This window comes from Callionymus lyra, chromosome 13 (genome assembly GCF_982586985.1).
Source record: "Callionymus lyra chromosome 13, fCalLyr1.hap1.1, whole genome shotgun sequence".
Classification (NCBI taxonomy): domain Eukaryota; kingdom Metazoa; phylum Chordata; class Actinopteri; order Syngnathiformes; family Callionymidae; genus Callionymus; species Callionymus lyra.
In genome coordinates, this window is record NC_141830.1 from 22,714,251 (window position 1) to 22,728,024 (window position 13,774).

A 13,774-nucleotide genomic window follows, 5' to 3' on the forward strand; every position below is an offset into this window, starting at 1 on the left:
AGTTGTTTTACGGTTTATATTTCAATAAGTTGTGTGTAAAATAAAAATAATTCCATTTTTATTTATTCAAATAGTCATTGTGTTCATTTTGGTGTTGCACTGAACATTCTCGCCACTAGATGGCAGCAGTCATTAAATCCACTGCAGTTAAAGGGACAATGAAATCCTACGAGTTCCTGGTGATGACTGAGGGCAAGAGGATACTATACAGCTGGCTCTAGCGGCTTTTAAAAACTGATGATAAGGCATATTTTGTGCTTTCAGTTCTTTTGCTTCAACCAAAAGGGAGTAACTTCCTGTCTTGTAAATTCATTACAATCTTTTTTATTATAGTCATTTTTATGGATTGGATATGGTATTCCTTCAATATCACAACATATCGTAAAATATTGTCTTGTTGACAATCAAAAATTACAATTGTTGGGTCTGAGAGGGCAACGTTTGGTGATGCTGAGCGTTTAGAGAGGTTTGATTGTGTTTCCTTATTGCTGCCCATTGGTAATTATTGATAATGTGATGAGTGTATAGTGGAATGGAATTTATCATCCATAGAAATATACTGTGCATTGTCATTTCAGAATAATGTACCGAACGGATAGTAGTACTTGGTTACATGGTGCCCTTTGAGTATCTGAGAATGGTTGGTGACCACTGGTTTATAGAGTAATCACAGGTGGGGGTGCTTTCACTTCAACGTTTTTTCCAACCAAGATATTGTTGCAAACGTAAGGGAAAGCAAATAACTAAAACTAAATACTTATATACTAAAAATAAATAATAAAGGGATCCAAGTCAACATTCAAGAGGTGTACAAGTGATGTACAACCTGGATAAAATAGTTATAACAGTACTAGTTGGGATCCTGAAATGTGTTTATTAGTAAATGTTTGTATGCATGCCTCTCGACTTACTACAAATACATATTATAATAGCTGTGTGTACAGGAAAACATTATTAGTTTTTGGATTTACTTTTGATCATATGTCATGATGCAATGGTCTCCATGTACGTGCGGTTTCCCTCGTGTCGATGGCGTCGTACCCATGAACGCATTTTCTTCCATGTGACTACAAGGTTTCCTCCTGCCATTGGGGTCAAAAAGGGGTTTTCTTCACATTTTAATAGGAGCTTCAAGCTTTCCTACAGCATCGCTATCAAAGTAAAACAATAACTGATGTAAAAAAGGCTGAATGTTAATCCAGTCTATAGTAAGTAAGTAAGTAAGTAATATTTATTTATATAGCGCTTTTCGAGACCAGGGTCACAAAGCGCTTAGACAATCAAAACAATACTCAAAAAAGTACATACTTTAAAGGTCAAGATAATACTGAGAACAACACAGGAGTTCGAGAAATTCAAGGAAAAGCCTGAACAAATAGAAACGTCTTAAGGTGTTTCTTAAAGGAGTCAGTAGACTCCATCAAGCGCAAAGAGAGAGGAAGATCGTTCCAAAGCTTAGGAGCAACAGCCTGAAAAGATTTCTCTCCTCTGGTCCTGAGCCGTGTTCAGGAACCATAAGTAGATTCTGATCCACAGACCTCAGAGCCCGAGCTGGGGTGTAAGGCTGGATCAGATCAGTGATGTAAGGAGGAGCCTGACCATGAATAGCTCTGAAAGTAAGAACCAGAATTTTAAAGTTGATCCTGAAAGAAACTGGAAGCCAGTGAAGAGTTTTAAGGATCGGAGAAATGTGAGTTCTCCTACTTGAGCGGGTCAGAATTCTCGCTGCAGAGTTCTGAATCAACTGCAGACGAGACAGCTCCTTCTTATTAAGACATGAAAACAAACTGTTACAATAGTCCAGACGAGAAGAAACAAACACATGGATTACAAGCTCCAGATCATGTTCCGACAACATTTTCCTAAGTTTAGAGATTTTTCTCAGTTGAAGGAAACAGTTTCTGGTCAGTTTTCTGCAGTGTCGAACAAGAGACATGTCTTTATCAAATACAACACCCAGGTTTCTCAGGCTCAGTTTGACAGACTGACCTAAGTCACCCAAGTACTGACTCAACCCTGGAATCTTATCATCAGGAGCAATCACCAGAGTTTCAGTTTTGTCCACATTTAGCTGTAAAGTGTTTTCACTCAGCCATTGTTTGATTTCTAGCAAACAATTGACTAAGCTGTTCAGCCTTTGGGCTCAGTTGGGTCAAAAGAGCAGTAGAGCTGGATGTCATCAGCAAAAATGTGATAAGAAACATCTGGAAATCTCTGAATGATTTTACCGAGGGGAATCAAGTACAGCAAAAACAATAAAGGACCCAGAACAGAACCTTGAGGGACTCCACACAACAGATCTGCCGATTCAGACCTCATTTGATTGGCAGATACACTAAAACTGCGCCCAGAAAGGTAAGATGAGAACCATTCTAACACAGACCCAGACAGTCCCACTTCATCCCTTAGTCTTCTCAGCAGGATCTGGTGATCAAATGTGTCAAAGGCTGAGGACAGATCCAAGAGAACCAGAACAGTGAATTTATCCGAGTCAGCCGACATCATGATGTCACTGGACACTTTCAATAAAGCTGTCTCCGTAGAGTGATGTTTACGGAAGCCAAACTGAAACTTCTCATGGATGTCGCTCTGATCCAGGAACAAAGACAGCTGCTCAGACACCACCTTCTCCAAGATCTTGGACATGAAAGGGAGCTTAGAAATAGGCCTGAAATTACTGAGGTCAGTTGGGTCTAAGCCTGGTTTTTTGAGCAGAGGCTCCACAATGGCATGTTTAAATGCATTGGGAAAAACCCCTGTGGAAAAGGAGAGGTTCACCATATTGGTAACCCAGGGGCCAATTACATCAAATACTTTGATAAAAAGCCTACAAGGAAGGACGTCATCTGAGCAAGAGGATGGTTCATCTTGTTCACTAGTGCTGAAATATCACCCAAAGATACAGCAGTGAAGGAGGACCAAGAGGAGGAGATAGGCTCAGAGACAGTAGGGGTTCCAAACAAAGGGGGAGAGATTTTCTCTTTGATCAATTTAATTTTGTCAATGAAAAATCTCAACAATGCATTGCTGTCAGCTTCACAGAAGACAGGCGTGATTTGAGGAGCAGGAGACACAAGAGAATTAATCGTGTCAAACAAAACTTTGGGGTTTTTCCTATTTGCTGCTACCAGTTTTCTGATGTAATCAGATCTAGCAGTTTCTACCATCTCATTGTAAGAAGTCAACAGATCCCTGAGGTGAAGTCTGTGCACCTCAAGTTTAGTAGACTTCCAGAGACGCTCAGTCAGAATTTTCAAGTTCGATTTAACAGGTGCCACTTGATCCAGTATTTCAACACAATGACCAGTGAAACAGTGAATCAAACTGTCCACGTCTGTGCAGTCATCAAAGGAAAGAGCGTCAAACATAGCAGAAAAACTGTCTGCAGTATCGGCTGAGATGACACGCCTCTCAGACCTAACTTTCAAAGGCTTAGGTTCAGGGATGAAGTCCAGGTTAAACAAGACAAGAGAATGATCACTCAGATGGACATCATGTACAGATACATTAGAAATGTCCAGGCCAAGAGTAAAAACTAAGTCTAAAATGTGGCCTTTTTGATGAGTGGGTTCAGAAACATGTTGCTCAAAATTAAAGGCTTCAGTTAAAGTTAAAAGTTCTTTAGCAGAACAAGATGTGACGTCATCAACATGAAGATTAAAGTCTCCAAGAATAAGAACAGATTCCATTTGAATAATGGAAGATAAGAAGTCACTAAAGTCTTTCAAGAACACCGCTGCAGGACCAGGCGGACGGTAGATTGACACACAATACAAAGGTCTTGTAGAACCAACCAAGATCATCTGAGATTCAAAAGAAGTGAATTCCTGTGTCTGAATCACTTTGCAAGAACAACTCTCCCTAAAAACAGTAGCAAGACCTCCTCCACGACCAGAGAGGCGAGGCTTCCCAAGAACAGCGCTCCCTACTGGACAGAGTTCGTTCAGATGAATAAACTCTTCCTCTCTCTGCCAAGTCTCAGAAAGACATAATAAATCCAAATTAACTCTTGTGAAAAGATCATTAAGAATAAAGGATTTATTAGTAATGGAGCGAACATTAAGAAGTCCCACATTCAGCACCGATGACGTCACTGACGACGCCGCGTCACTGACAGGCGCGCAGAGCGGGATCTTTTGAAGCGAACAGCGGTCACGTGGGAACCAGCTGTCACTGAAGTTCAACTCGGTTGTAAAAGTCGAATTAAAGAGAGGAAATGAAAAAATCTTACCACCTTTCGTTGAGGTCTGGACAGACGGCAGCGCTGATGTGTCATCATTCTCTTCAGCGAGAGGAATGTCGATCAAACATCGATGACGTTCGATGACGTCAGAGTTGTTCCGAGCGATCGCGGCTGCGCGTCTCATCCTGACCTGTACTCCAGCCCGACTCGATCCCTTGTGGAAATCGCCCGGTACCCGAGAGATCAAGCGATATTCCACAGAGTCCGAGTCGATGAGAAGCGGAGCCGGAAACACGTTCACCGGACGTTGGTAACTGTCGCGAGTGAAGTCCTCCATCGACTCTCTGATGTTGAAAAGAGCATCACGATCATAGATCATAGATGCTTGCTACATATCTTAAGTGATATGAGCATAAAATCCAGACAAGTAGTCGTTAAAACGACCGTTTTTGGCAATTATTGCAGGAGCTTACGTTCAAGCAGCCGATCAAAGGCTCACCGGAAGCGGAAGCGGATGTGTCATAAAGGTTATTTTTGCACAGATGATACTATGAATTGTATTTATAATCACTTGCATTAACCTTTTCATGTATTTTAAATGCATTGACGATCGATAACGTTACGCTGTGAATCTGCAGCCTTGAAAAAAAGAACCTTCGGCATTTACGCTCAAAATACGAAGACTTTTCCCACCGAGAAGATTATGGCTGCCTTTAAAATAGCGCCGGCAACATATGACCGCAACCCTCTGAATATAACATGAGGTGAAATAAGGTAACCATTGTATCTATTTTTAAAATACCCGACAATACACGTGATCGCTCTACTTTTTGCAAATCTATGCTACGACAATATTTTGACAAAGAAATTAACAAGATGTAAAGGCCTTTAATAGATAATACAGATTATATATATATATATATATAAATATATACACAAATATATATACAATATACGGACGGGGAAAAAACTTACAATTTTATCCATAATTGATGGATGGTGTCTTTTAGTGTTTGTTGGGTTCAGCCTGATACGCTATAAACCATGACTCTCTTCTGGATACTTTAGATATTTAGCATTTTAAATAGACTTCCAATGACCTGTAGGATCTTCACCATCTACCTTCAAGAAATATATCTATATCCTGATCTCTCGTGGAGGGATAGGTTGACATTTGCTCAAGAAACAGTACAAACAAAGTAACAAAGACTCTACTATATTCTAACTAACTATATTCACACCCAACAAAGAAATTAACTGAACGGATATGACGGTTAAAGGACTTTCAAATATATATTAAAAAAAAAAGGTCCAGGCAAGTAGTCGGATGAAGAATTTGACCCTTAAAATGTATGTTGGCATCAAACAAACACTTGTGTTACACAAAGTATAAAACTGCTAGATATTAATATGATCCTTGTTGAACTTCTAACTCGCAATAAAATTAATTGATGAAAATCAGTACAAACCAAGACACAATAACTCTTATTTTCTCAAGCGATATACTTAAGACGTTTCTATTTGCGGTGTTTTATCATTTTTATTTAATACTATTTTCCTTCAAAGGAACATGTGTCGTTTTATCATGTTTTACTCCTTGACCCTCTGAGACTCCTGTGTTTGTCTCGGTGTTATCTTGACCTTTTAAGCATATATTTTATCGGGTATTGTTTTAATTGTTTAAGCGCTTTGTGAACCTGGTCTATAAAAGTGCTCTTATAAATATTACTTACTTACTTTTAATGTTATGCGTCATTTCTAACTGGTGTTCTTTGCTTTTATGTAAAGCACTTTGTAAAAGTGCTATATAAATAAAAGTATGATCATTATTATTTCCTTGGTTGTCATTTATATACGAGCCAACATTATTGTAGAATCTTGGAAGTTTGCATGTCGTAAAAGGAACACCTTGGCAGAAGTATGCAGCGTCCAAGTGTCTTTCCTGTCACTATTTGTTGTTTTTTTTACCCTGCATTCAATTAAACGTGGAATTACTTCTGTTAACGAATGCATTTCTATGTTGTAACGACAAGTAAAGCATCAACGTCACACCACAGTAACTCGTCCTCACAAGTCACTTCTTGTACTCGCGCCACAACAAAGCACCAGCTTTAAGCCTTTCAACTATTTGTCATTATTGACAAATCCTTTGGATCAGAACCGAGTGTTTTGGGTTCATGTTTTTCAACCCGAACGAGCAGGTTCGAGCGCGCGGACACGTTGAAGAAAAGTGTCCCAGTGATGACTCAAAAGTGTTCAAAAGAGAGTGGACAGAAAGTGCGTAGCGGGAGCTCGTAGTTTCAGGTAAAAGCAAAGATCAGCGACACCTTGAGGCCACTCGCGAGCTCTTATGTAACCACGCACGAGCTGAACTGACTCCACAGACGCCACGGACGTGTTGTTGTTGTCGATCTCTGAGATGCTTCGACATCCACCTCGTCAACAACAACAACAACAAGATGAAAACACAGGCCTCGCTGACATGTTGTCATGACTCGCCTACCTGTGTTGTTGTCCGCCCCCCGCTCACCAGGACCCGCACGAGCGCTGGATGGGACAAGTTTGCTGGTTCGATTCCATGTGAACGAGCTGCTCAAGTGGTTCTGCTCGAAGGATGTGCGACTTTTTTTCTTTCGTTGTTGATCCAGCGCTACTCTTGTGATATGTTGGCCGTCACATGTGACACGATGACCAGGTAAGAAATCCAAGCAGGTCTCGCCAAAAAAAAGGGGGAACCCGTCCAAAAGTTCTGCCCTCAGCCGGTCCAGCGTCAGCGTGTGTTGACAAACAAGCCTGCGTGGGTGAACTCACTCCTGGGGAAGCTAGCGGAGCACGGCTAGCATGGCTAGCTAACCAGCTAAACCCGAACTGGGCTGCGAAAAACCCGCTCGGTTGGACTCTGGCTTTGATCCCAGCAGAACCAGCGGGTCGGCGGGGACTCGTGGCGTGACTTCTGCGGGGTTTCCGTGCGTCAGTGTCGGCCCACTGGCGTCGTTGGAGCCGAGTTGTCGCTTCGCTCTCTGCTCTCCGCCATTTCCACTCTCAACACAAACAAACAGGGCTGCTCGCGCGCGCGCCATGCAGCCAGGCGCGCCCCCGGCTCGGGGCAGCGGAAGCGCGCACGTCCACTAATAAATAATAGAATAGAATAGAATAGAAAAGCTTTATTCATCCCCAGAGGGGAAACACGCTTTCACAACAGCGCAGTTTAAAAAAATAAAGTGCAAGGAAAAAGATAAAAACATAGATAATAGATAATAACAGATAATAGATAAAAACATGAAGTTAAATCACATTATTCAAAATAAATACTATACGTGCTACTAAGAGACGCGAACATGCTGATACACAAATCAATCATTCAATCGTAACAAACTCAGAAGTGTGAATAATCCCATTACACAACACTACACATGACAACACTACACATGACTTCTCACACGTGTACACAAACACACAAGATCTCACCACCAATATACACACTCTGACCCAAATAAAAAAAAAAAGTTTAATCTGTCGTGGTGATTAATGAGCTGAGCCAGAAGACAAAGCTCTCTACCAGTGTTTACTAGTATCGCAGTGACTGAAAGAGAAAGAGGTCACAGCTACAACTCTCTCTGGAGGAGCTCGGTCATCCAGGAGAGACTCAGAGTAGAACCCTGAACTCCTTCATATGGATCGACTGTTTAGAAGTGGTGTCATGATGAAGTAATACGTAAGTAAGTTATTTATATTTATAGAGCGCTTTTCCAGACCAGGGTCACAAAGCGCTTAAACAAATAAAGAAAAAAATATTCAATAAAGTATATACTTTAAAGATCAAGACAACACCGAGAACAACACAGGAGTTCCAGAAAATCAGGGAAAAGCACAAATAAAAGTGTCTTAAGATGTTTCTTGAAGGAGTCAGTAGATCATCAAACACAGAGGAAGAGGAAGATCATTCCAAAACTTAAGAGCAACTTATTCTACTTACTGTATGTAGTGTGTTAATGTGTACTAATGTGTACTTTTAATGTATTTATCAATATGATATATCTATATTATCGTATGTATTTTAATATTTTGTTAAATTATTTATGTTATTAATACATCTTATTTTCTTAATTCATAATTAATAAAACGTGTTGTGAGTCTTGATAACAACTTAACTAACTGCTAACAATTCAAATGAATGAGTTCCAGTATTCACAGTGCAAAGTATTGATAAAAAATACAATTTAATATATGATGATACCTTTGCTGCTATAAAAGCCTTTTTAATTGATTATTGACACGATTATGACTCATTTGGTATATTTCACTTTTCGTTCAAATGTAAATAATAACTGGGGAAGGTTTCCACAACACACACACTCTTGTTCGAAACAAGTTGTACAAATCATGTTCCAATGGTTTTTATCGAGTGTTGACCACTAGGTGTCACTAAAGATCGCGGCGGCAGATACGTGCCTGCTCTGATGTTGGCAACTCGTTTCCTAGTTCATTCAACATGAAGCTTTTATAGTTGCAAAACCTTCACGAATGCGTAAAAAGATTTCACACATATGTGATTGTATCTGTACCGTTATCTGCAAAAGCGTAACTTCAATTACAAATGTGTAATTGAGAATAAATTTCCTTAACCCCGCCCACTCTGCTGTGCAAGCGTCACGGTTTGTCACTGCGTGTCATCAATCCAGGAAGTCTCCACCTCCAAGGGACTCGTTGCATAAACAAAGCGGGGCGTGATCACAGCTGGCTGGAGGAGGAGTGAAGCCATTATTACGTCATAATGGACTCTCGTAACCCCTCGTTCGCCTAGATTTCAGACAAACTTTATAAAGTAATACGTAGAAAACATGGTCATGATGAGAGACTTTTGCATCTCGGAGAGGAAGCCATTTGAAACATGTGAGTCAGGAGAGTCTTCGTCACATCAGTTGAGCTTTAAGTATCAATAAAGTTGTATTATTGAAGCGTTTTACTGAGAATTTCTGCTCATCGCCAAAATGTTCTGTTCTGTCAGGATGTACGGAGGAGATTTCGCCACCCGCTGGTGGTAATACGTCAGCACACACACACACGCACCCCCCCCCCCCCCACAAACACACACACACACGCACACGCACGCACACGCACACGCACACACACACACATAAACCATAACCACAGCAGGACTGTAGCAAACCTCACGTGTGTAAAGAGAGCTGTGTTTTTATATATGTTTTTGTGTGTGTGTCAGACCTTGTCTTCGTACACATGTGCAGTGAAGAGTCTGCACTAGGACACCGAGGTTCATCATCTCAGGGAGACGCAGCGTCAGTTCTGAGAAACTCTTATTTTTAGTGGCTGGAAAAAAAAAAGAGAATTTATCTGATCGGAAGAGTTTTTCTCAGAAGCTGAAAGAATAATTGTTCATCCCGGAAGATCCTTCTTCGTCAAAGGAGAGAACTTTTATTTTAACCTCATGTACAAATAAATAATTGCCTGGATTTTTTTTTAATCTAGTAAAAAAAAAACTCTGATTCAGAAATTGGCACGAAGATGATGCTGACGGGATAGAATTTGGTTTTTATTCAAGTGTTTCAGGAGACCTGTGTGACCACGTGAGGAAAACCGGATGTCGCTGCAAATTGCGCTTCACTGTTGATCTGCAATGTTTGATTCAACGGATACACACTTACGTCTCACAAGACCAGGATCGATCATGTTTATTGTGAAATAAATGTGACTCTAGTGCGGTTGAAACGATCAGACGCGGATCATTTTGTTCATCATGTTATAAAAACAAGCCCATAATTCTTCCACATTTTCTCTGGGTCATGTGAAAAAGCTATTCAAATAGATGGTAAACACATCATGTGGTCATAATCACTGGAGAGAACGAGTAACATATAAGTCTGTGGACACTTGTGTTTGCTGCAGACACGTGGATGTCACTGTTGATTATCAACCTCCAACGTGCACTTCTCAATGTGACCACCAGGAGCCGCCAAAGCGCGGCAGCGAGACACACATTTCTAATCACATTGAATCCTTGATACATTTGAACTCTTGACCTATTCTTAGCTCATGATCACCGGGAATGCAACATATAAACCTATAAGTGTATATATATTATGTTATGTTATTATTATATCATATTAAGACATCACCAGTCTAATTTAAATACAGACAGGACTAAGAACAGATACAGATAAAATTGTTTAATACATTGTATTTTCACTTCATTTTCAATGAGTTGTGGCATCTGCTCAACTCTCTGAAGACGAGGGTTTTCCTCGTGAAAGTCTCTGTGGTGATCGAGTCTATTTGAAGAGCTTGAACTTGCGCAGCAGCGGCTGGACGGTCTCTTTACGACACGGCTTGAGGGCCAAACACGTCGGGATGTTTTCCGGCTGCTCGATCCAGAGCTTGTGAGCGACTCCGGCCTGGGTCAGACTTTCAGACAAGCTTGAGAGCGATGCCTCGTCAGGAGCCTACAGGAAACCACAGGTCTTACTTCATGTCAGAATAAAAGCTTGACAGGTTGTTTTTTAATAGATGTAAATCATAAACCAGAGTACTTTTGGAGTAAATTACTTACTTACATCTGGAGTACTTCCAGGCAGTGTGATTCAGGTATGATTTCAGAGTTTAAGCAAAAGTTAAAGAGAAAATATTGATACTAGAATATCTATATTTATTCCATTATACCGTACTGATATTCAAAAGCATACTATACCAAGTAGGGTTCCAAAATATTTGACATCACATCCTAACATTATTCTTTATCATAGTTTTTACTTTCAGCAAATTATAAATAAAAAATATATGTTTTTTAACATTTAAATGAACCTGCAAACATCCCCAGCGTTTGTTCATTTTTGTGTTGCAATTAAAATGGCAGCAGTCATTCTGTTCTCCGCAGCTAAATGTTAATCCTTTGCCATCCAGGCGATGACTGAGGATGAGAGGATACAGTCAACTCCAGCAGGTTCAAAGACATAGAGGCAGTAACAAGTAATTTGGTTTTAAAACAATTTCACATTTGAATATAGATTTCTCAAGAATGTTTAAATTGTTCACATTGAGTTGTTTATGTTATTTTTTGTCACCACTTCACACCAATACCGATGACACAAGAACACAAGTCCTTGGTTATCAAATATTGAAATTGAATTCAAGTTTTCACTCGAATAAAATAGTTATACATTTATCTGCGAGTCTGCCAAATACTTTATAAAGACGTTTACTGAACTCTTCGGCCACTTATTTCAGGCCATGTTTGTTCAACCTTACCTTACCTTATGAGGCCATCGATTTGTTTCTATACATATTTGAAAGCCATTTTTAAAATTAATTCAATTATATTTTGACACCAGCCTTGTGTTTTATTGTTTCATTATTTTATTCGGTAACGTGAACACACACAAAACCCCACCCCAATTATATGTTGGCTATTCAAATTTTTCTGATACCGAAATACTAAGCAAGTTAAGGAATGGTAAAAGTCGGAAATGTTACACATAAAACATTGAACCATATTGACTTAATAATTTAATTAATATCCCAATAATATTTATCACAGGAAAATTCAACGTAAATCACTGGAATCTTTGCAATTCATGTCTAATAACAATATAACAACATTATTTGTATACATTTTCCAAACAACGAATGAATGAATATTACTCATAGAAAAACTCGACACTGTACATTGAATTTCCGGACACAATTGTACATATGAAAGCAGTGGCTTAGTTATAGTTTAATGTTATTTTCCTGGGTGTTGGTGCGACTCTCACCCCGAGCACCACTTTGTGCATGTTGTCCAGGTCCTGCAGGTACTGCTGCGTGTCCGGGTCCGAGTAGTGCAGGTGGACGGCGGCCGTAGCCGCGTGACACGCCTGCGTTATCACGGCCCCGAGGGGCCACGAGAGCTTGTGCACGAGATCCGCGCGGACAACGACATACTGGACCAGACGAGTCGAGGTTCCAGCTCCAGGAGCGGCCATACTGGATGTTAACCGGAAGTGAATCAGAGCTAGTTCATATTCCGCTGCAGCAGCGGCACCAAGCGGTGACCGCGGTATTGCAGCCACCGTGAAAACTGTTGTGAATATAATTGAATTCAATAGAAAAATATATTTTTGTAATTTAAAAATATTCATTAAAAAAGGAAAACTAATTATGTACCTATTGTTCTATAAAACATTGTTTATTTTTATTTAAAAACTATAAGAACAATTTAAAAATACACCATTAGTTTTCCAAAGATAATCACTGTAACAATGTAATCCAACGCAAAATCCCTATTTTTACACAAGATAACGGTCAAAAGAATTCGACTAAACAATCGAAACATTTATGAAGAAGAAGGCGAGACGATGTCACAATAATCATTTATTAAGCATACACGTTATAATATAAATATAAAATATGCTATTTTCGTCTTTAAAATTGGTGAGACATCATTATATCTGTGTTGAGACAGACGACCATACAAACAGGTTTTTTTTCTTCATTTTTTTTTAATATTCTAGCAAAATCTGCTGAAATGTCTACACGGCCGGAACAAACCTCCTGAAAGCAGAACCCGGTCCGAGGTCCGACCCCTAGACTATGACGCTCGATGGGCCCACGTACAGAGAGAGCAACAATAACCTACCGTTTATTCTTTACACGTATGATCTTACTGTGGTCCAACGATGGTGTATTAGCAGCATGATCACGAACATCTCGCTTGGTTTTCTACGTCCGACAAACCGCAACAGAAGTGGAGAAGAAAACTGAGGAAACGGAAACATCGAAGATACTGACGGTCATCGTCACTGCACGACCAGAGGAGACTCTTCCACGGTGAAACAATCAGAGAAAACAATCAGACTGGTCCCAGATCAGATGACATCCAGCTCCGTGCCTTTGACTCCAGGAAACTAACGTCTCGACGGACCAAGAGTGAACTGATGGATGACGATAAATAACAAAGAGTTTGCATTATTCTCCCTCTTTTTTTTTGTTTGTTAAAGATTTAGAAAGTTCTGCTTGACATGCGTCGTGTTCGCAGGTTTGTGGTCGATCAAAAGGAAAAGTACTGAGCGAACCACTCCTGACGCTCGGCAGAGTCCATGGAGTCCTTCGTTTCAGGAGGGCTGGAGAGAGAGAAAGAGAGAGAGAGAGGGGGTGAGAGAGAGAGAGGGTGAGGGTGAGAAAGAGAGATAAGGCCAAGGAGAGAGAGCGTAAGAGAGAGAGAGAGAGGGTGAGAGAGAGAGAAAAGGTCAGGGAGAGAGAGCGGGTGAGAAAGAGAGAAAAGGTCAGGGAGAGAGAGAGGGTGAGAGAGAGAGAGGGTGAGAAAGAGAGAAAATGTCAGGGAGAGAGAGAGGGTAAGGGAGAGAGGGTGGGGAGAGAGAGAGGCGTGAATGAAAGAGAGAGAGGGCGAGGGAGAGAAAGAGGGGGAAAAGGAGAGAAAAGGCACGGGAGAGAGAGAGAGGGTGAGAGAGAGAAAAGGTCAGGGAGAGAGAGAGAGGGTAAGGGAGAGAGGGTGAGGGAGAGAGAGAAGGCCAGGGAGAGAGAGAGAGTGAGAGAGAGAAAAGGTCAGGGAGAGAGAGAGGGTAAGGGAGAGAGGGT

At 40.6% G+C, this 13,774-nt stretch overlaps 3 protein-coding genes across 6 annotated transcripts in view; all 3 read right to left on the minus strand.

Annotated features, from left to right (window-relative positions):
• Positions 1-7,256, minus strand: part of ncoa1 (nuclear receptor coactivator 1) — a 44,746-nt gene extending 37,490 nt beyond the window's left edge. For 2 of the 3 annotated variants that reach the window (XM_087805282.1, XM_087805280.1), the window contains exon 1: positions 6,687-7,256. The gene's annotated coding sequence lies outside the window, so the exon portion shown is untranslated. The remainder of the gene's footprint in view (positions 1-6,686) is intronic. The other variant, XM_087805281.1, reaches the window with a different exon arrangement.
• Positions 7,257-10,356: 3,100 nt separating this feature from the next.
• On the minus strand, positions 10,357-12,162 carry ptrhd1 (peptidyl-tRNA hydrolase domain containing 1). Its single transcript, XM_087805828.1, has 2 exons — positions 11,953-12,162; positions 10,357-10,644 (listed from the first exon to the last, which is right to left on the minus strand). Exons 1-2 carry the CDS (start codon positions 12,160-12,162, stop codon positions 10,474-10,476), a joined length of 381 nt encoding a protein of 126 aa, XP_087661954.1. The 3' UTR covers positions 10,357-10,473.
• A 373-nt stretch (positions 12,163-12,535) lies between these two features.
• Positions 12,536-13,774, minus strand: part of fam184ab (family with sequence similarity 184 member Ab) — a 95,612-nt gene continuing 94,373 nt past the window's right edge. The window contains exon 22 of one of the 2 annotated variants that reach the window (XM_087805284.1): positions 12,536-13,299. In XM_087805284.1, the coding sequence (XP_087661410.1) occupies positions 13,227-13,299 (73 nt within the window). In that variant the 3' untranslated portion in view covers positions 12,536-13,226. The remainder of the gene's footprint in view (positions 13,300-13,774) is intronic. The other variant, XM_087805285.1, reaches the window with a different exon arrangement.

Coding starts and splice junctions, on each gene's coding strand:
- ptrhd1 (XM_087805828.1), bottom strand. CDS start 12,162: ATGGCCGCTCCTGGAGCTGGAACCTCGACTCGTCTGGTCCAGTATGTC. Junction 10,645..11,952: donor TGCACAAAGTGGTGCTCGGG/GTGAGAGTCGCA, acceptor GGTTTCCTGTAG/GCTCCTGACGAGGCATCGCT.